Here is a 24,612-nt window from a genome sequence, read left to right on the forward strand (position 1 = left end):
TAGGATCCTTTACTATAGATAATTGAGCTGATCTGTAACAATAACATCTCCATGCCTTATATATCATGTACTGTAGTACGCCGCTAGATTAAAACTGACGAGGAACAGTCAGGATTCTACTTCGTCAAAATTATCTCCCCATTACGCCAGTTCATTTTCACAATCGTAGAAATGGAAGCCATTGTAGGGATGACGCGCTGCCAATTTTGCTCTCGGAAACCGCGATAAATTTATCCACATTGCACCATTACAATCCTTATATGTCAGTTGTATTTTAAGAGACAAATGTATCAACTAGCTAATTAGCATCAGTTAATGATCTTGTCTGCATTGATTCAACTTAAAAATTGTCTGATCGGTTGTGAGGTGGAATTTTCGAAAATTCATAAACATTTAAAAAAAATCTAATTAAATATTTCGTGAAAGGGCAGACTAGATTTTTTTAGTGGTTTAAGACTATATACATGCCAAGAAATTGCCTCCGTTGAAATTCTGCAAACACCCCATAGAGGAAATTACATGGATGATTAATATTGACCATTTGGTATATGGCCGTGTTCTAAGCGACACGTACATGAAGGTCATAAATTAATTAATTTCTTGAATGAAATCAAATCTTTAGCTACTACTTAGTATAATGACTGCCGTAGAAGGTCGACCGGAATTTTTAGCGAGGATTTCTTGGCATGGGTAACATAATATGAACCCTTTGCAGAAAGAAAGAAACAAACAAACAAACACACACACACACACATTAATCAACCAATCATGTTTCTTAGGGTGGGGGGAAAGACCGTTTACAATTGCTTTTTTTAAGCAATTGATTCATATTGTAAAAACGGCGTTTTTAACCATTCGTATGTACCGTTTCTTATTTAAAAAAAATGTCCCCTGGGACCTCCTCCCCCCCCCCTTTTATTTGTTTTTACCCTCCACTTACAACTGCTGAATGAAGCTAGCTGTGTGCTATCTATCCTTTCAACGGAGAAGAACGACAACTCCGGAGTTTTTTTCTCTTTAATATTGTATTTACATAGATCTCTTCTGAAAAAAAAAATCCACATGCTTGTTATCTGATATGCTCTGAAACTACAAGTCCAATTGACCTCAAAATTTGCAGTCAGCAGGGCATACATGTATTAAAACTTCACAAAACAACGTGGTGCAGCTACCTCCAAAGAATTTCCGTAGAGAAAAGAAATTGCAATGCCGTAAAAATCGCTCTCTAGGTCCGTTAATCTCAATGAAATCCTACAAAAAATGTCTACTCCTATATTATAATAAAATCTGTGTTACAAGCTGCTATTGAGAAATGTACATTGTAAGAAAATAATCAATAATCGTGTTTTAAAGTTACACAGGTTAAATTAAATCTAAAGCATGCACTGCTCGTAAACTGTGATCGAAACGTCAATTTCCTACAATGACAAAAGAAATATACATCGTGTGTATTCCCTGGTTATATATATGTTGTCTATCTAGAACGTCTCCACCTAAAAAGAAAGAAATATACAAAAGTTTTCGCTATTATAAAGCCTCGTCACGTGACGCCATAACCTAGCGCGAGACAAAATCGCGCGCGGGACCTGAAATAAAATAAAAACTTTCCTAACTAAATATAAAACTTAACCGTGAATCCCTAGTTTTTACACACAAAATTTTTTTTTCGAAGATATGCATTTTCATCATCCAACTTGAAAGACTGTCGTCAAGTACTTTCAGTAAAAAAAAATAGCTATTCGAACACACCTACTCTGTTTTTGTGATTCATTTGATAGGTATTTCACTTGACCCATATATTTCATCTTTTAGTACTGTGATGTTTTTATGTTATAAAGTCAACCTGTAGCTTTGATATATAAAAATGATAGAATCTGAAGCGAGACGATGTATGAAATATTCTTGCTATGTACGATATCAAGACAAAATATTCAACTCAAACACGCCCGAACATAAAAAGGTGCACTCGATTTTCTCTTTTCGATACAATTGTTACCCATTTTTTTGAATTTTTTCTTGAGTCACATAATAGAAGGGCAGACACGAAAATTACTGAACTAATAGATTGATATGTTTTCCGTCCGTGGTATTTTTTTTTTTAAAAATCGGAAGTTATGCATTTTCTACATCCAACTTGAAAGAAACCCATGTCGTCGACTTGATATCTAATTGTTCTGCTTAACTATGTACTAAATAAATTGAAGACTAATGCAAATGGTGTTTTTAAAATAAAACACTTCGTAATTGAGAAGAAAATTGTAATTTTGTTTGTTTCTATTAACTTTTAAGATTTTTGTCACTATAGTAAACATTACAGTAAACATTTCAGTGGCGGATCCAGAAATTTTCATAAGTGGGGCCCACTGACTGACCTAAGAGGGGGCCCGCTCCAGTCACGCTTCAATGATTCCCTATATAAGCAACCAATTTTTTTCCCAAAAAGGGGGGGCCCGGGCCCCCTGCCCCCCCCCCCCTAAATCCGCCTCTGCATTTATCGCCTTCTCTAACAAAGAGCTTCGATTCTTTTGTTCTATTTCAACCGGGTTTCCGACTGGGAAAGGTAACACACGGCCACTGCAAGCTTTATTATTTGTGAAGCCCAGGTGGTCGTGTGGTCTAGTGGGACGGCTACAGTGCAGGCGATTTGGTGTCACGATATCTCAGTAGCATGGGTTCGAATCCCTGTGAGGGAAGAACAAAAAATTTGCGAAAGCAAATTTACAGATCTAACATTGTTGGGTTGATGTTTAGACGAGTTGTATATACATAATGTACACAGCCATGTATCACCATCATTGCTGGTGATCCGATGGATAAATCTGTTGTAGAGTTGTCACAGACTCAGACGAAAAATTAATCAGGAATAATCTTTATGTTTTGATTTATATAATTGATATAAATCAAAATATCGTGTTATTTCTGATTAATTTTTCGAATTACTTTATTAAAGTGTTGAGAACCTTTGGTGACCCCATAGTTTAAGTGTCTTTAAAAAGTACATAGTGAGCAGTGGTCGTTACATACAAACGTTCACCTAAATTGTCCCAGTCAATGGATGAATTTAATGTGTCAATCAATGGCCACAGCCACACTGTTTTGAATTTCATTCTACTTCTTGTCATAATCATGATGATAATAGACTGATGTTTCGTTTAGGGAGTATGCTACGCTGTTTCCATACGCTAAAATCATTTGCAACAGATCATAGTTGAGAGCCTTTACGTACTCCCACTGTCCAGCATATCACCTTTTTAGTGTCAGACCGAATTAACGCACGTTCACCTCAATCCGTTGCATTTTTATATGTGGTGTGAGTGCTGCACAAATTCAATTTTGATATGGTCTATCTATGTACTTTTGTGAGTATAATTTACACAAACGAAATTTCATTTAATCTTAATATACATTTGCCATAATCCGTTGCATTTTTATATGTGGTGGGAGTGTTGCACAAATTCGATTTTGATATGGTCTTGATCTATGTACTTTTGTGAGTATAATTTACACAAACGAAATTTCATTTAATCTTCAATTTTAAAACTTATAAATTTTGATAACTGAACATTTTCCTAAATCTGACCATATTGGCATAATGAACCCTATTTGTGTTTGCCAAAAAAAAGCGTTGGTTGTTACAGGAACGCATATTCAGTAATATTGTAATATTTTATATATAAAGCATATCATTCATTCGAATTTTCGCGGATATAACACTGTTTTGAAGAACACAAACACCCCTGCTAAAGTTATTATGCGTATAGTTTGTTACGTCTGACACGCATATTTTTGACGTTTTGTCAATATGTTGTCCTTATTTTAGACTCTTGTAAAATATGATAAAACAATATGTATTTTTTTTTTTTTTCGGAATAGTATTTACCTGTATAGTCTATGGATATAAATTTTATATAACTTAACTAGCTGTTATGATTTTATAGAAAAGCTGCTTAATAGTGTGGACTGGTTGATTACACGGTATTGACGCAATAACGTGCGTAACGTCTATAAAGCAAACATAAAAAAAAGTCGCCTTTTTATATCTTTTAATATCAAAAGCCTTGAGCATGCATGGAGAACGATCGAGTTGTGTACATATATACACCGAACAGGGGCCGAACAGAAAGGAACGTCAACGTCCAACAGAGAAATGAGAAAAAAAGGGGGGTAGTACTTTGATTTTTTGGGGGGTGTCTTTGTGTAAAAGCCGATACCCAATGTAATATAACGTTCACTGAAATTCAGTACCGATATAGTAATATAATTATATTAATATTTATGAAAGAATGACCTTATACATTCATATAATATACAATATGTAAAATATGACCTATGCTTATGAATATAAGCATTATATCTAAATCATCAGTGAAACTCATGAATCATAAGTATATACACTTAATTTAGGAACTTATGTTTGGCTCATTCTCGTATTCCCGATAATATGAAGTAAGCACCCCCCTGGTGTTGCCTCACTGCTTAAATTTAAGACACGCTAGCCTACAGCATATTATTTTGACTGTACAGTGCATACATGTGTATACATTACATGTCACTCTTTATAAATTCCGGAACATCATCGTTTGGACTTGACTTTAAAATTATATTTCTCTTTTTTAAGCGCAAACACGACTCTGTTTTATTTTTCGTAAACAAACCTGTCAATTTTTTACAATACGGTGAATACCTGCAAAAACCAACTCACTCTCAGAGCAAGCCAGCTCGTGAACACAATGCCTTTGCATGGTAAGTTGATTTTTCCTTTCGTTTTAGTACTTGAAGCACTAAGACATGGTTTGTATCAATCCGTCCATGCATTTTGTGTTTAACTGACATCATAATATAACCCCAGGGGCAAGACTATCACATGTTTCATACTTTAACTGTTTGTTACATTTGTATTATGCTCCCGGAGAAAAAAGACGGGAGCACGATGTTGTCTATTCGTCTGTCCATCTGTTTGTTCGAAACAAATGATTCATTTATATATCTGTATATGTAAAGTAACTTCAATGTTTCCTTGATTATCTCAGGTGCTCGGGTACATGTATCTTGTTTTCGAAGGTAATGTGCTCTATTGTAGCAAAGACATGTATTGATGTATACTAATTTTATACTGTATTTATATATGACTCTGATAGTAGGGAGGTCAGCCAAAATATAACTTGAAGTATAGAGAAAGTGCAGCACAATAAAAGAAATTTATTCTTGCCAAAATTTTTGAAATTGGTCACACGGTTCAAAAGTTATGACCATTAAAGACATAGTCCATAAATACATATAAAAACACTTAAAAAGTAGTGTTTTCATAGGGTTTAGAAAATATTACTTGAATAAAATTCAAACAGATACATAAAGAATTGAGTAGCCTTTTGATATTGGGCCCGGGTCAATAGGTCAAAGTTCATGGTCACTGCTATTAAAAATAAATATTTCTTACACAAAAAATGGTGTGCGAAAAGAAAGTTGAGTTTCACTCTTCTAGTTGGAATGAAACTTCAAAAGAGCAAAGATGGAAAAGCTGAAAACCCTTATATCGATTTTGAAGTCATTAGGTCAAAATTCAAAGTAACACTATTAATTAATGAATTAAAGTTCAAGATCACTGACTAAATATAGAATTTAAAAAAAAAAAGTTTTTAGTCTGTCACTTGGGTTTCCCAATCTGTTTGGATTCAGAGATGGAAGATAAAGGGAAGGGGTAGACACCTATTAATTTGTTAGTTTTAGGTAAGTTACCAACTCCCTAAAAAACAGTTGGTTTATTTTTAAAAAGGATCATAAAGTCCTTAAAAAGTTATTTCTGTTTTTATTTATTTTTTTTATATCAAAAACCATGTTTCACCACAGATGAAGGGGAATGACACTGAGGCGCTTGGAAGCCGTGACTGACCACCCTAACACGGTCTAATTGCTCTAAAATGGATGCTTCACCACCTGTTTACTGTATATTGTCGATTTGGCATTCTGGATAACTTTTAGTAATTGCTTTTGTTTCTGACTTTAGATATACCATTTTGAGAATGTAGTCCTAGCTATGTCACGTTTTTTGGGGAAATTATATTTTGTCCTTTCATTCACGCTAGTTCTTTGATTTGGCCCCTTGACATATGTAAAGTGCATTTATAAAATATTTTCTCTAAATAAATGTGAGGTTCGGGGAGAATCTGTTGGTAGCATCAAATTACCAATTGTATTCAATTTGCATTGCTATATATATGTCACAACCTTGTTAGCCAGGCTTTCCGTATTTTACGTTGCCACTTAGTTTTCCATAAAAGTCACCCTCTAAGCATATGGAACAAGTACGTCTACCCCCTGTGGGCATGTTAACAGCTGGAGTTGTCGCTTTTTCCATGCATTGTTATAAATTTTACAATGAAAATCAACATCATTCAAGTTTCACATTAATGTGTAATATTGAGTAAAGTACCGTAATTCATTTCAAATATCCAAAACTGTGTTTTTTTTATAAATAGTATGATGATAGATATACTGTTGCATAAATTTATAAAAGCATGAAGGTGTATATTTTAATAGTGTATGTTTAATTGTTGGCCAAACATTTATTTGTTATTGTTACTCATTCTTTTAGAACATCTGCTGTGCCTAAGCGTATACCAGAATAAATCTTTACATAACTTTTCCGGATATTAGATATAATTGGCTAAAGTATTAGTTTCTTAACGATTTTTCCATATTTATATGCAGTTTGTCGTGCTTTTGTTGAATTCAAAATTTCTTAAAAATCCCCGAGATCGTTAATTTACGTACTTGTTATTTGTTATAGCCCAGGGCCGTGACTACATTGAGGCATTTGAGGCAAATGCCTCATGTTAGAATTTTCAAAAAAAGAAAAAAATGAAACAAAAGATTGTCTTCATATCAAATTGTTTTCACGGAAAGTGTCTTTCAAGAAGCAAGTTCTTCACTCTCTGGTGTCGTCCCTGCATGTTTTTTTGTGATCCAGGTTTCCATCTTACTTTTAGTTTTCAGAGATGATGGTCTATTGTTTGTACTTCTGTGTCCCGGGGTTTGTCTTTTGTTCATTATTGTCCTACTTTATGATAGTGTGAGTGTTGGTTTTCATCTGTAAACGTGTGGTTTTGCAATTTTGCATGTCCACCGATGTCCAGACATTGTACGAGAAAATATTTTAAGAATATACCATGCTACTGGATACAGAAATAAAATGGTCGTTTCTGCATGGAGAATATTGAGCTTGATATCAAAGAAAACAAAAACACCTATTTCCCGGTTTCAAATAATTTGAAAAAAACCAATGTATTGCCATATGACCTTTAACATTGAAGGGTTTAACTTGCATTAAGTCGTGTTCAGACCCTTTAACTGTTTAACAGAAAATAAAGAAATATGGAGCAAACGTGCACGGGACCTAATCGCACACAAAGTCAATGCATAGAAAAAATACAAATGATCAATGGTTAAAGTTTTTATTCCTGTTCTTGTTTATCTTGATAGTTGCTGGATGGTCTTCAACAATAAAAGAATCATTAATAACGTGAAACAAGGTCATGATGGTCCCTAGTGTCGACTTCAGCAGTACAAGTACTCAAAGTATAATACTGCACTGTCTCTATATTTGAATTTACTCATAAAAAAATGATCAAAGTCTTAAGCACAATTAAAGAAAAGAACGTGCAGACAGACAGATCCGGTATTAATGATTATAAAAATTACTATTTTTGCGTTATCCTTCATATCGGCCTTTTAATGTTGCCCCTAAAACCTAAAAGTCTTAAATTACAATGAATCTATGCTTTTGCTTTGAGACAAGAATATTGTCGAAAAAAATACCAAAAAATTGATTGCATTTCAATGTAAAAAAGAGTCCGGGAAACGCTCCAGACCCCTCGCCAAATTTTGTTCGCCTCGCTGCGCTCGGCGAATATGTTTTGCCTCACTATTAAAAGAGGCTAGTTACGGCCCTGTAGCCCAAGGATCCCGAAAAAGCGTAACAAGTATGATATATTTGTTTACATATAAATCATAAACCTCCTTTTTTCAGATAAATGGAAACTGCCATTAAAGACAAAGTTATATGTATATGTCAGCCACTTTCTTTCTGCATGGGTAAGAGACAGTTACAATACGAATAAAAGAAGAATTCCATTTTGCACACAATTCAGGAAACCTAAAGAATCCAGCGGTCAAACATATTGTTTTCAAAATATACTTTTGAGATAAAACATTTACGTAAGGACTTACAAGCAGCAGTTGGATTGTCAGAACGTAGCCCATGGTTTCCATATAATTATTATAGATTGTTTGAAATTTTGGGAGAATGACTGTCGATATCAATGTTTATCTCTTTTCTTCGTCCGTGTGTCCGTCACCAAACGTTTCCGCTTTCTAAATTTGAATAACAATTGCATTTTCTATGATTATTCACACCAACTCATACATTTGTATTGCCAAAGGAAAAAAAAAAACACCATATTTTGAGTGATTGTCAAAAGTTAGTTTATGAAGTCACTATTGAGCATTGCAGTATCAGTAATATTTCTACTGTAAATTGGTAAGAAATATTCAAAAACACGGGGAAAACATATTCTATAAATGCATCACAATTTTCATATTCACTCGTACAGGGGGTCTGTGTGATGGCTCCCATCAGTATCCTCAAGTTATTTATGCGTAGATGAGAAAGCCTACATTTTCATGGCCAACCGAAGAAATCATTGTATTATCTTTACATGAGATAGTTAAAAGTCACTGTTGATGTTTTTATATATATATATATATATTCAGGGCGACCGAATGTGGTCCTTTGGTGTTGGGTTATTTCTAATACGACTTAGTCCAGGATCACTACGACTTGTAGCAATCTATGGATTTTCCAAAGGAGCATCTGTGCTTCTGTTTGCAGCAATAATTGGAGACTGGATTGATAATACGCCACGACTTAGGGGTAGGTATATTCTGCATTTTTTTTTCATTTCTTCATTCGTCAGATACATATCGATTAAATAAAATAGTAGTATACAATGTTATAGCTTGAAATTCTAATTTTTATCATTGATTATTAATTGATTGTTGTAGTTGTTTAATTCGGGAAACTTATACAAACTGCCTCTTGAAAAAAACGAAAAAAAACGTTTGTTAGGGTCAAACATTTATCTTGAGCAACAAGTTTTTTTTTTTTTTTATATAAAGATTTTAAACCTATTCATAAGCTAGAGAATTTTTCTAAACATATATAAAAGTTGCTAGATATACCTTGAACTTTCTGCAAATTAAAACAAATTTAATTTGAAACACCTCTTTTTATTGCCAACATGTTTTAATTTCAATCTTTTGTCTTCTTATCTGCGAGAAAAATAAAAATTCCAAAAATACCAAACTACAAGGAAAATCCACAAAAAGTTCATTATCAAATGGCAAAATTAAAACCTTAAACACATCAAACGAATAAAAAACAATTGTTAAAGACAGTAGTCACAGAACCAATTCAAAGGTGTTTATTTTTATGTCAGATATTTTCTCCATGTTTAGTGCCAGTATTTATGTTTTATCTGGAATTGATCTATGAAGCAATCATGCTGACGTTCTAGTATAATTTCTCGCTTTTATTAGCATGTAAGCTCTCTGTATTGGATAGTAATACCTCGGTGGTGCCATGGTAGCGTGTTCGCCTCGAGTGCAGGAGATCGTGGGTTTGAACCCCGGCCGTGTCAAACCAAAGACTTTAAAATTGGTATTGCTGCTTTTCCGCTAAGCACGCGGCATCAAGGAGTAAGACCAAAGACTGGTATGCTCGCAATCAGAATAATGTGTCATGTCTCCCTGCGGACTGTTATCTTGTGAACTAGCACGTAAAAAAATCCGGCTCAGTGTGTCGGTCTAGTAAAATGCTGGGTATCTTTTCATAAATACATTCACATGTTCTCGTCTTGAATATGCATATTATTTTGTCACTGGACGTTAAGCATCCATCCATCATCATCATCCTGTAGGATTGAAGTGGGGTCTATCATATTCCTGTGATTGCATATTAAAGGAAATGTTTTTATCTGGTTGATTGCAATGACAAACAAGGGAGTTGACATAACACATCTTTGTCTCACTGGAAACGAGTGTACAGGTCACAATTAAAGTTGGCGCAGATGACTTTGATTAATATGATAATTTGGTGGGGCATGCTAAATTCTTTTCCTCTAAGATCTATATGTACAATTACCTGTCATAAAAATTTACCGTTGTAAAAAATATAATATTACATTTCAATGATATGGATATAAGTTCCAGCTTCCAATATTGACCCTTTTAGCATACCATAAACTGATAAACTGATAAAAAAAAACCTGACCATTCAATTCTTCGAAGCCTTGAAAAATCTTTACATTAATTGTACCTTCTTAATTGTTTTTTATCTTTCTTTGATCTTCAACAGTCTTCTGTCATTTACATAGTCGAAAACAGGATAGTTTGAAAACTTAGCGACAGAGAGAAAATCGACAGTCCATACCAAGAATTAAAAGAAAATGTTAATTAGCAACGGAAATCAAAGGGCAATCAATATGAAAGAGTAACCTATGAATCAGTAATATATATTACTTTTTCGTGTGCGTTTTGCAATAATTGAAAGAAATTGCTATTATTTTCTTCAAACGTATTATCTTTTGTGATTTCAGCTGCAAGATTATCACTAGTTCTACAGAATATTTTAGTAGCATTATGTGCAGTTATTGTTTTTGTTGTGGTGTGGTATCATGAAACGTTAAGAACTTTATGGCCTGACGAAGGTGCATTGACACTTTTTCATGCCCTTATTATAGTGGTAGCTATTCTTGGCGATCTTGCCAGCATTGCGCGGTCAATATCAGTGGAGAGGGATTGGATCGTGGAAATATGTGGGAGAGACAAAGATCTATTAGCTAGTAAGTGGTTGTTTAAATACTTTAAGAATGAAAAAAAAAATCATTGCATAAAAAGTAAAAACACAAAAATACTGAACTCCGAGGAAAATTCAAAAAGGAAAGTCCCAAATCAAATGGCAAATTCAAAAGTTCAAACACATCAAACGAATGAATAACAACTGTCATATTCCTGACTTGGTACAGGCATTTTCTTATGTAGAAAATGGTGGATTGAACCTGGTTTTAAAGCTAGCTAAACCTCTCACTTCTATGGAAGTGCCTGCCTGCCTGTACTTAAGAGTAAAATGTTCAAAACGAGAAAAGACAAAGGTAATGTAAAAAAGGGGATTTGTTGTAATGCATTTTAGATGAATTAGAATTGCATGCCGGATTGATCCTGTATAGTTTGAAATTTTGAGTTGCTTTTGATAGACTATGACTTTCGTGTGTTTGTATTTTTACTATTCTAAATATTTGTATAGCTATTCATTTGTTTTCCTTGTTATTATTTTTCCACGAACTTTTCACACACTTTCCTTGTATTTTATAATTTAACATTTGGTAGTCGAAAGTACTACATCCCATTCCAACAACAACTCTGAATAAAAAAGCAGAGTCCATGAAACATGAGGATTTTTATCAAGATTGTTATTGCATGTCTCGCATGACCATTGTAACATTTACAGTTTCTCTATGTTTACAGCAATGACATCCAGAATGAGAGCAATTGACTTAACAACCGCCATTTTATCACCTGTAGCTACTGGACAAATAGTTTATTTCATTGCGTTACAATATGCGGCAGTTTTTATAGCAGGATGGAACCTGGTTTCCGTCTTCATTGAGTACTTTCTGATATGGAAAGTGTACATGGAAGTGCCTGCACTTAAGAGTAAAATGTTCAAAACGAGAAAAGACAAAGGTATTGTAAAAAAGGGGATTTGTTGTAATGATACTTATTGGATTTACTCCCTTTAATATTTAAGGGTGGGAATCAAGTTGGACGTCTGTTATTCTTTAAGTAGTACACCATGTGTATTTGTTATTCTGTTATTTATAAAATAGAATATGTGTTACCTGACCTTATATATATATAGCTTTTTTTCTGGTATTATCGGAAGTTTCATCTATACTATTAAACGAGAAGACCTCATTTTGTGTGTCGCTTCTCTTCCTTCCACGATTTATTAATCACCATGCCTCTGTGTTCTATAGGTAACATGCATAGTCGCATTTGTCATCCATTCTTATGATTATTCAGATTGAGTTATTTTTGGAGAAAAACGACAAAAAAGGAGTCCGGATATTGATTCCGTCATCAGACTGACTTTTAGTCATATATAAGACTTCCGGTTTAAATTATTTTACGCGTTTTATCTACATGTAAACTACGATTATGCTACTTTAATATGTAGATCCTCTATGTATTCTGTCTACTGTTTTCTTTGAAATGTTTACTATTTAAGGGGTCATACCAGTTGCATGTATATTAAAATAAGTAAAACATGTGGAAACAAGAATGTGTCCATAGTACAATGATGCCACCTCGGCACTATATTTACTAAGTTTCGAGTTGATTGGACTTCAACTTCATCAAAAACTACCTCGACCAAAAACTTTAACCTGAAGCGGGACAGACAGACGGACGTCACGAACGAACGAACGCACGGATGTACAGACTAGAAAACATAATGCACATAAATGAGCATAAAAATTTATTGTTGAAAGTGAAAGTAGTGATTTGGCGAAAATGAAAGTAGGATAGAGACTAGAGGGAGGCAAGACCTTTTTCGTGACTTCGGAATCGGTTGTTTTTAAGCTCGGGATCTGGGAATTGATCAATACGGCATCCGGGAATATATTTTTCGATTTCGGTATTTCGGGATATGAATTTCTTTAAATTCTACATCTCGGGATTTCATGTTTTTAAGACCCGGATTTCGGGATCAGGACCCCTCCGACCATCCCTCAAATTAGCCTTAGTCGGCCTTAGTCATTTATACAAGATTCGTATCCTACCATTGGGATGTTAATAAGGCTCTCAAAAGAAAAAGCACTCATGGATCTGATTGTCCTAGAAGCATATTTTATTAGACTTATATAATGGTCTAGTACATTGTATATAAGTAGTTACATTTATTTCATGTTTGAAGCGGTGCAAATTTTTTATTTAATTTGACTTTTACCAAAAGATGCATTGTAGCAAAGGAGAAGGATAATTGTGGTCTTTCGCGGGTGTGTTCTAGTATTTCTAAAATCATAAGGGACAAGAAGTCTGTTTTATTTTTCAAAATCTATTTCTGAATTGCACTGTTGTAAATATGAAAAATCAGTTATAAAGATCAGGCCACACTACAAATTAAAACGATGTTAAAGTTGCAATTTCAGCAAGCTGATATTCTAATTGTATGGACCATAATGAGAGAACATTTAACATTATTTGTAGTAGACACAGAATTGCTGTTTACGAATGAAGGCATTCAACTCGATGAAAAATCCCAACAAGAACAAATATCACAAGCATCAAATAAACCACAGGAAGAGACAGAGAAATGTATTAAATCATCAATAAACGAAGACAACATAATAAAGGAAGACAACTCTTTAGAGAAAGATGCATGTAATCAATGCTTATTTAAGATGTTTAAAAGCTTTATTTTGCTATTCAGAGGATGGAAAACATACATGAAGTATGACGTTGCATTCGCTGGTTTGGGATTAGCATGTTTATATATGACAGTGATAGGTTTTGATAGTATTACTGTTGGTGAGTTTTCATGTATGATTAACTTTGTTTAAGATATGTACAAGTTTTTACTATATGAAAGAATATAAAAAAAAATTAAAAAATAAAGGCGTTGCTAGCTGTGCATATCTTTTTCTAACACAAATATTACATATGACTGGGAAAAACGTGATTAGAAACAGTATGTACATGTCCATGTGATTGATTATTTTAATTGGTTCCTTTGAGGTGGAGGGTTGTTCTTTTGTATAAAATGGGTCATTTCAGTTAAAGGTATAGAACTACAGATCTGGCCTGATAAGAAAAAAACATACAAGAAAAGTAGTACATGTTTTTAGTTCTAGACAAACTAATTCGTACGCATAGCTGTAATTGTGTCACTAAGTAAAATATTTGAAAATTTTGGTATCAAAATAAAACATAAGGATTTGGGATAAGTGGTATTCCCTCTTGTTGAAAGTTTTTGATTAATAAAAAAATATATGAAATTATATTAGGGGGGCAAATTTGGCCCGTTGCTCAGATCATAAATACCTATTTTTGTACTACCAAACTTCAGGGATTCATTTTTCTCTAATATGCAATTAAAGGTATTTTGAATTTTTCAGCACAAGCCAGGGTGAGGAATAATTTTGACATGAAATGACTGTCACTTTATTTGAACTTAAAACAAAGTAACCATAATTTATGTTTGGAGTTGCAAAATTAAACACTGAACGAAATTGGGCTTTAATGTATTGATTACCAAAAACTGTTGCTTTAATTTGTTTCTTCTACGGACAATACAATTCTCATCAGATATACCAGGCTTATAATCTGGTAAAGCAGAAATGCGTTTTGTCTACGTAAGACTTCTTAGTAAACCCTCTTTCTTCCAGCAATGAGCCATAACACTTAAATTATTTTGTGCTATACCAATTAAATATTCCATATCTAGAATAGTAGTATGCACAAGAGTGAGTTAAGGATATCACCTTTCAGAATAAATAAACAATTTCAGTATTCTCCATTTCAATACAAGATATTAAATATTTTGTTGTACATGGCAAGTTTCTGGTGCCTAAATAGACATATGCATATAGAGACAACAGTAGTACACTGCTTTTCAAAAGACTTCAATCTATTAAGAGAAAACAAATACTGGTAACACACTAAAACCTAGGAAAACACACCAACTATAAACTGAAAAACATGCAGAAGAACAAGTACATCGAAAACAAGACTGAAGAAGATAAAGAAAAAAATGTATGACGTCATAAACCTACGTCATTGATGTGCCATTCAATATCTATATTAAGGTACACATTAGCTGTTCCAAATCTTATATTAAAATCTCGTGATATTTCATGAAGTGAGTATATGTTTTATCAAAGAAGACTCTGTATGCTTTTAGCCAAAGAGAAAACAGATTTTGTTATTGTTATATAATAACAATAATTATCAATTTCAAAAGTAATTTCTTTTTTTAATGTCAGGATTTGCGTATGCTCAAGGAATATCTGAATCTCTTCTTGGTGTCATGATGGCTGCAGGGTCTATTTTTGGCATAGCAGGCACATTTGCATATCCAAGGATCCAGAAGAGAATAGGTTTGGAACGAACAGGACTGTTTGGGCTCGGATTTGAAATATTTAGCCTTTGTTTCTGCGTAGCATCCGTATTTGCTCCTGGTAGCCCTTTTGATCTCTTGTACAGAACAAGAGAAAATGACAGTTCAAACATTATTGTTGTTTCTTCAGTACTTGGAATCGATAACACTACTATCACAAGTAATTTGACAGTTAATGTAACTATGCCACCTAGTCATGAAGCAAGTGATCCAACATCATATATATCCATTGGTTTATTTCTTGGTGGGCTGATTACTGCTAGATTTGGTAAGTATTAAATATATTCTTTGAAAACACTAATCGATAGCTTAGCAATAAAATAACTGCAATTGTGTAGATACTGGAAACTGAGTCTATGTATGGGCCATATTTCTTATATTAAAAAAAATCATTTTTTAAACTATCGTATGTAATGGACTATGTACTGTATAAAGTGACCAGTTGACAACACTTTTATATAAATAATTTATTAATGTGTAATAAGGAATGCTTCTGCGATGAACAGTTCTTATATGCATCCAAATTTTAAAAAAATCAGTTTTGCAGTAGCAAGCATAATTTTCATATGTACAAAAATTTTGGAAATTTATTCACTCAACATCACTATGCTTATTTTTTTATGATTTACATAATATCATTACGACTGTAATGTATTTAGAATTTTGTAACTACTGGGTATTTCCGATTGATAGAAAATACATACATTTTGTTATATATAATTCCAGGACTATGGGTTGCTGATTTAACCATCACACAGATGTTCTTACAAGCAGTTGTTGAGACTGAGCGAGGAATTATCAGTGGTATCCAGCGTTCTTTGAATCAACTTATGGACATGCTTAAATTCTTAATGGTCATTCTTGCGCCTTACCCACAAGAATTTGGGCTCTTAGTCCTGATATCTTTTGTCTTCGTTTGTTTGGGCTGGATATTTTATGCAAGATATTCATATTCAGTCCGAGGACATTTATTTCATTTTGATAAATTATGTCCAGATAAACAAAACAATAATATCGTCGTGGAAACAGTTGATGAGAACAGTGGTAATGAGGAAATAAATAACCTACCAATGCAGACACATACTACATAGGTTACAAAAATTCAGATAGTGTTGCCAAGTTAACATATGTTTAATTGTAATAATGTGTGATGAAGGATGCAAAGTATGAACTAAAAAAGTAGAATATACTTAGAATCTATAAAATCAGAATCTCTTTTTCAAGTGCACATTTTGATACTAGTATCTTATTTTATCATAGTTATATTATTCCCTCCCGTTAAAACCCTATGACGACTGTTAAAAAGTCTTTTGTTTCCTTGAATTATATACAAGTGTTATAGAAACGTCAGTACCAGTTGTAAAGTATTCTGTTTAGTTTGATTGTAATTATCTACAGCCTTTTCCTCAGTTATGTTTAGCCAATGCCACTCCCCCTGTCGAAATATTTCAATAGAATACACGTAGGTGCTTCTGACACGTGTTTGTTCTATAATGTATAAAAAGGGGCGTATTATCTTATTAAACAGACGAAAGGTGTATCACAGGAGACGATATTAAGTTTTCGCTATATCTTTTAGTTACATAAATTTAGTTGAACAAAATAATATGAGCATTAATTATCTTTCAGCATTTTCAACTAATATTCCATTATTGAAGTTCCAAGTGCACCAACAGGCTTGTGTTTAGCTGAAATTGGATAAAACATCTGAGTCTGCTAGCCTGTCTATATTTAGATTTGTTTGTTCATTTGAAATCTACCGATGCATTTATTGTTAGAGATATAAAAAAAAAAAAGAACATTTACCTAACAATACAGTAACAGAGACGGATTAAGGGGGCCCAGGGGGCCCGCCCCCCCCCTTTTGGAAAAAAAATTGGTTGCTTATATAGGGAATCACTGAAACGTGACAGGAGCTGGCCCCCTCTTAGGTCAGTCAGTGGGCCTCCACTTATGAAAACTTCTGGATCCGCTACTGAGTAATACATTCCACGATTGTAAAATTATTGAAGAAAAAAACATCGATCAAATTAACGGTACCTATACTGTGTACTGGCCAAATTCTGTATGTCTCTTGTTTGTATGCGTTGACCGTTTTAAACTGTGTTGGGGGGAGCATTGTTTTTAAGTCATACTGACTAAGACAACATTATGTTTAATTGTCAGTGCTTTGTTATTTTCTTTTGCATGAGTCGTTAGTCTATAAAATAGTTTTTAAAGTGTTTTGAAATATGTAGATTTTGGTACTCTTTTGTAATTATACATATTTTTTCTCAACATGTTTATTTCGTAGCTATTTTTTTTTCTATGAATACTCAGCGTATATTTTATGATAACGATTTTGTCCGTAGTAAGTTTATTTTGATGTGGATTTTTTTGTGTATATAAAATGCTTTTTAAGACAGTCATTTTGTTTTATTATTAATATTATCGATTGATCTGAAATACATTATGATTTCTGGCAATATAATACTTCCATGGTTATAGTAACAAATTTACCTGACCATATCGGGAAATAGGTATTTAGTCTGATCTTAACACATACTTGTGATTTGTTAAAACCGGTTTTGATAAAAAAAAACAAAACAAAAACACGAAGAAATGTCGAAATGTTCAGGACTTAATAAATCTGTATTTCATGGTGCAAGCATACGACTTTTATTGCGTCTTACACTTTGAGAAGCGAATAATCTTTAGCTACTTTATTCAAATATTGTGTAACAACGTTAATTTTGAGCTATGAAAGTCAAGTGGCTCGAGCATTTTTCTGAGGAAGTTTTAAAAAATTGCAAAGAAATATATTTACAGTGGGTTAGCTTTCATTAGTCTTCACTATCTATAGATTAACAGCCTTTGGTTATATTTATAATTTAGAATCATCATTGAAGGTGGAGCACGATTGCACAGTTCAATAATGAATTACATTGATGTGCCATTTGTATGCAAGAGTGATATTCCGTTGTATTATGTGACAATTCGAAAAAGTTATGCGAATATTGTCTCCCCTTAACAGGTTCATCTTTTTATAATTAAGTTTAGGTTTATGATATAATTTTGAATAATTACAAAATGCATCAATTTAATATATTTCAGTTTTTGTTATTGGTGTATCAAAAACATTGATGTACGAATATAATTTCATGAATTTGAAACATTTAAAATATTACATACCAATATAAAGAACCGTTCATCATTTTTGAAAAAAGACTATGAATGACAAATGAATTATTTATCTTCCCTTGATGATAGATTGATCGGGAAATGAACCAAAATATCTAATGGTAATCACAGAGAGGGACTAGCAAGCAATTGTTAATTGTAGCTTATTCAAAGTTTAAACAATGTTCTACTATAAACGAATGTTACTTTTTACTATATACTTTATATAAGGACTTTGTTAGCTAAATCTACAAATTTCATTAATTTAGATATTATGATTTTTTATTGCAATAGATTAATATGCTAGTTATAGTAACAAATCTGTATAGTCGACGTCGGGTAATTTTAGAAATTTGTTTTTTTGTAAAATGTTATGGAACTACTTACCGCAATCAATCGCGATGTAAAATGTCGACTAAATACAATTCATAATCGAGTTTTCTATTCCAATTGACATACCATGGAACCAAGATGGAAAAAAACATCAGAAAGACAGAATTTAATATACACATTGTCAGAAAGACAACTCGGGCGAATGCAACTGCATAAGGTAGTTTAAAAGTTGTTGTCACAAGTACCTAATGACGAATATAAACGATTTTCACTATTTTAATTTCAAAGATCGAAAGAATGAAATGTTTAACATATCATATTTTATATTAATACAATGCTTATTATGTCTGTGACATCCTGTAAATAAACTAGTCATTTATCATTTCTTTCAGTTTCTTTTGTCAAAATGTATGTTCCAAACCATCGCGAATGGTGGACAGGTTCGAAAGTCTCAATGTTTGAAAACAATATTGGAACTCTTTGGAGTTATATATAAGAAAAGGTAGCATATACAATGCATAACTTGATGGATAAACTTATATAATAAAAGAAATAACCAGAATAAAAATGTATCCCCTGTACGCGAAAAATGTGTTTTTGTTTAAATAGACGAAGCCATTAAAATATTGTTTTATATGCAAAACTGATTAATATTTGGAATATCTATGTAAATAGTTTAAAATTTACAGAACTTACAGTGCTCTACGTCATTAACAACAAATGTGGTTGTAGACAATAACAAAAAAAAAACATCTATGCTTCACTCTACTATTCCTCGTGCTCAATTTAAAGATTGACTACAATGCTGTCACACGATAAAAATCCACAATTCCGTATACACACAATCTGCAACAGAACAACCGAGAATAAATAAGAAAAAAATACATAAATATTCTCAAAAACAAAAGATTAAATATAAACATTATTTTAATAGAATGTGACTACTAAACAATCGATGTATATATATAATACATTTCTTGGATCTGATTTTTTATAAATATGCAAAAAGTAAAAAATATTGAACTCCGCGGAAAATTCAAAACGGAAGGTCCCTTATCAAATGGCAAAATCAAATGATAAAACACATCAAACGAATGGACAACAGCTTTCATATTCCTGACTTGGTACAGTTTTTTTTTCAAATGTAGAAATGGTGTATTGAACCTGATTTAATAGCGCTAAACATCTCACTTGTATGACAGTCGCATCAAATTCCATTGTATTTACAACGATGCGTGAACAAAACATACATAATATGTCAAATATTCAAAATATGGATACAAAAGTCATCACTGTGTCATAATCTCAAAACAAACAAATATTTAACAAAAAAGTACAAAAAGCATCTGTCAAATTTAAAAACCACATGCATTGCTCAAATGTATTGCATATTTCTTGCAGTTTCTTTAGAAAGATATTCCAGAATTTGTGTTTGCTTTTCAAATTCCTTGATACCGAATTCCTTACAAGGTAATTACATATCCTACGGTAAACTTATTCTTATTTCTTTTAAATTTCTATTGACACCGCCAAGACCGTTACATTAAAGGAATATTGTACAGTAGTTCCTTCCGACTATTGTCAAAAACGAAAAGATTGAAGAAGCCAGATCATTTAATTTCACATTTAGATATATTTGTGATGTTTTTTTCCATTAAATATCCAAATTTTTCTGATTGGGTTCCATTAATACATCCTCCAGAACTAGAAATTAAAGAAACACAAGACACGGCGTCCTCTGCTTCATTTTAGACTTATACTTCGAGTTTGACATAAGCGGTCATCTCGGTACCAGAATCTATGACAAACGAGACGATTTTAATTTTGAAATAATAAATTTCCCCAACCTTAGTGGCAATATACCAACTTTACCTGTATATGGGATGGATATACATTTCTAACTCATCTTGAATACATAAGCTTACAGCTGCTACGTTCTTAGACTTTGTAAAACGTCACTAGTGTCTGAGAACAGATTTGATGAACCAGGGTTATCTGAAAGAACGTCACATCCTTTTTCTAAAAAAATACATCGGAAGATACCAAGACCTTATTGAAGAATATTCCGTATCAACTGCACACATAAGACACGACGTCTTTGTAAGTAATTACTTTAACTATTCAGTCTATCTTTATTCATATCCATTTGACGTGGCTCTGTACTTATATATCCCGTCACTGTGTTATTTTTGTTATGGCATTTTTTTTTTGGTATCCTTGTCTTTCATTTTTTGGAATGTGCTTTGTCTATATGCCTTTTTGTTTTTCTTTGTATACATATTTGTTTGTTTTAATATGATAAAGATTATAACACAATGTTGACTGTTGTACCCTTATTTAGACATTTTTACCTGTTTGTCTTGTTCAGATATTTTGTTGTCAATAAAATGGAATTGTATGCGACTGCCATACAAGTGATATGTTGAGCTAGCTAAAAACCAGGTTTGATCCACCACATCAGAAAACGCTGTACCAAGTCAGAAATAAGACAGTTGTTATCCATTCGTTTGAGGTTTTTCAGCTTTCGATTTTGCAATTTGATTAGGGCTTTACCATTTTGAATTTTCCTCGGATTTTTTTTTTTTTTTTTTTTTTTTTTTTTTTTTAACTTTTACCACCATAAACCTCCTTATTCTTGTAGCCACAAACTTTTGAACTATACGAAACACTAAGGTTATTTTACTTTTGTCATAAAGGGCTTTGTCCATTTTATTGCATAATTTGTCGGTAGTTTTGGTTGCATTCCTCTCTGCAACTTCGGTTTTCAATGGTTTCGGACGCTACGATGCGATTATTGCTACGACTGGGACGATGCCACTGCAGAAGGACATATCCTCCTCGATTATATTACTATAACAGTAGTCAGAACTTCTATGTAGAAATAAAATATCATTGATATGACAAATTTTGGATTACTTAAACTATAGTTTTGTTTTACCACTGACATAAGATGGCCTATGTCGTATATATAAAGCAACTTTTTGGTAGTTTTTTGTCTTTGCTCTTCAATTTCTTATTTGATTTTGTATGCGAACTGTTTTGTTTCGACCCTCACTGAACAGTTTTTGCGTTACAAATTTTTAGCCTGGTCACAGTAAACACAAATACCTTAAATTGTGCAAAATGCGGATAAGGTCATCTCTATCACCAACCAAGTAGTCAGCTGTAGTCTGTAACATGAAAAGTATATTATTGCTTTTTTCATTTAGTATCTGCTGCTTCAAAAATGTTTGGTATGATATATTCCTATCACTCGGAAGGTAGAGTGGTGTTAGATTTGTGATCAGTTGCTAAAACTAGATCTTCCTTCTGCTTTTGTCCTCTCTTCTTTTTACTTTTCTAACGATATGTCTTCTAAATGTCTACCTTAATCATCGTTGGATTAGCAATTGGAAGTCCCTGTTTCAATTATATACATGTATATGTATCCAGAATATAAGCTTTCGCTTTATTCATGAATAACATTATCGATCCATAATGAAAATTTCGCAGAACAATAATTCTCACAAAAAGTATGATAGAATTGTAAGAAACTGACCCTGATCAAAATTGCAATTTTTATAATTAATCTACACATTGAACTGCCAATACTTACGTAGAGCCGACTAACTATCAGCTTTGTATTTGATTTGGCTTCACACCTGGTTATTTTCAAGCGCTAATACTATGGAGTCCAATGTAGACGAAACACGTGTTTGACATCCCAAATTATAAGCCTGGTATCTTAGATTTGTACACCACTGGAGTCCATGTCACTGCTTAAAGACGTTTCATCCCCGAGATTACATAAAATATCAAATAGCGTTGATATGTTCATTTTCTGTGTATAAAATATTCAAAACATTAAGCATTTTCTTCTCTATGGAAAAGAATACCTTATCCGTACTTTGCACGTTTTTGGATATTTTCGGTCATTTGTACTTTTCATCTTTCTATTTGATTTGACTTTCCAACTGTTTTGATTTTAGTGCCACTAATGTAATAGTTATCACAGGTACCATGATTATAATGTATTACACAAACGCGCCTTTCGTCTACATAAGACTCATCAGTGACGCTCATGTTAAAAAAGGTATAAAGCCAAACAGTTACAAAGTTGAAGAGCATTGAGGATCCAAAGTTCCAAAAAGTTGTGCAAAATACGGCTAGGTAATTTATACCTGGGATAAGAAAATCCTAAGATTTTTGAAAAATTCAAAAGTTTTGTAAACAGGAAATTTATAAAAAAAAAATGACCACATAATTGATATTCATGTCAACACCGAATGCTGACTACTGGGCTGGTGATACCGTTGGGGACGAAACGTCCCGGCACCAGCAGTGGCACGCGCGTCTTCTTTAACAAACTCTAGGCCTGGTAAATTTGATAAGTTTTAGCTAGTGTACGAAAAGTTTACTTTGCACACACATAAAATTAAACAATTAATTACAAGTATGTATGTTCGTTTCTATTTTTTATGTCCTTGTAGACCAATATATCAGACCAAACTTTCTCAGTCTGAATATACGGTTCCTTCATTATTTAGTATCTGTTTGGTTTTTTCTTCCTTTTACTATACTCCGGTTCCACTGATACCAAATAATCATAATATTCATCTTGTCGATTTAAATGTTGGTAGCATCAAATTTCCTTGAGATAGAGATGTAAAAACAATTTGATTTTGCTCTTTGTATTCTCTATCCCTGTGGCAGATTCCTTTATGAATACTATACATCCAGCTTATACGTTTTTTTTTTTTTTTTATTATTATTATTGACCTTTTGATTTATGGGGTTTATCAACTAAGTAAATTATTCATCATATTAAGTGCATGCGGAAAAGAAGAAGAAAACTGAATACCACCTTATATATCTTCAACAATGTTTACAAATTTGAAAGAAATCTATTGCATTTAGGGGATTATTGTAATATTTTATCTGTCTATGAAAAAATAACGAACAGTTTTGGCACACTGAATAACTGGAGTAGCGTTTTATTTACAAGTGTGCACCACATGTTTTAAATTATTTAGAATAGACAGGAAAATATTACAGTCGGGCCTTTTAATTTAATTCTTAATTACAATCATGAAAAAAACGTAGATGGTATAACTGTTACCTGTCAAAATTATTACTTGGGCTGATAGACAAAACACTTTTAGCCAATTAGTAGACTTTTATATCCAATATTAAATTATAATTATTATACATGATATATTTAATTAAATTTGTTTTGAATGCGATTAGCATGTTGCATGGGAGGTAACAAATAACAAAGTACACTATATTGATTTCAATCAGAGTTGTCTTTCTTTTACTATAAAGTTGAACTCTTCATAAATTTTGTTCTTGTCACAAGCTATCGTGTCGTCGTTTGTTTCTTCCAAAGACAGCGATTAGAATAAGGAAATCCTAATCACATTTATCACATTTATATTACATTGCTATATAGATTGACGACAAAGACGCATAAGTTACATCACTTTATGTGGCTGTCGTACAAGTAGCTAAACAAAAAACGGTATAAACTACCATTTTCTAAATAAGGAAATGCATGTACCAAGTCAAGTGATGACAGGTGTTATCCATTCGCTTGATGTGTTTGATCTTTTGACTTTTCCATTTGATAAGGAACTTTCCGATTTGAATTGTCCGTAGAGCTCGGTATTTTTGATATTTTACTTCTGATCCGCTACTGATTCTTAGAAATATATTATGTAGTTGACACTAAATTAGGTCACTAGAATGACAGATATTTTGAATTACATCTAGAAACTATCTTAAACCGTTTTAAGTTTTCTGTGAAGCGTTTTATATACTGTTTGTTTTTTATTTTTATTTTTTGACATTGAGTTTGTTTGTTTCTCTGTTTCTGTTCTTTTTTTGGCATCTTCTGCCTCTTTTTTATC

At 32.8% G+C, this 24,612-nt stretch overlaps 1 protein-coding gene across 2 annotated transcripts; it reads left to right on the top strand.

Moving 5' to 3' along the window:
- The first annotated feature begins 4,622 nt into the window (after positions 1–4,622).
- LOC143068549 (solute carrier family 40 member 1-like) lies at positions 4,623–17,824 on the top strand. Of its 2 annotated transcripts, XM_076242699.1 has the most exons (8): positions 4,623–4,743; positions 8,027–8,091; positions 8,770–8,929; positions 10,653–10,898; positions 11,581–11,799; positions 13,324–13,644; positions 15,099–15,500; positions 15,959–17,824. In XM_076242699.1, exons 1-8 carry the CDS (start codon positions 4,731–4,733, stop codon positions 16,321–16,323), a joined length of 1,791 nt encoding a protein of 596 aa, XP_076098814.1. In that variant the 5' UTR covers positions 4,623–4,730; the 3' UTR covers positions 16,324–17,824. The 2 variants fall into 2 exon arrangements, with proteins under 2 accessions (XP_076098814.1, XP_076098815.1); XM_076242700.1 differs by lacking the exons at positions 4,623–4,743; positions 8,770–8,929 and having other exon boundaries at positions 8,041–8,091.
- The last annotated feature ends 6,788 nt before the right edge of the window (positions 17,825–24,612 follow it).

This window comes from Mytilus galloprovincialis, chromosome 3 (assembly GCF_965363235.1).
Source record: "Mytilus galloprovincialis chromosome 3, xbMytGall1.hap1.1, whole genome shotgun sequence".
Lineage (NCBI taxonomy): Eukaryota > Metazoa > Mollusca > Bivalvia > Mytilida > Mytilidae > Mytilus > Mytilus galloprovincialis.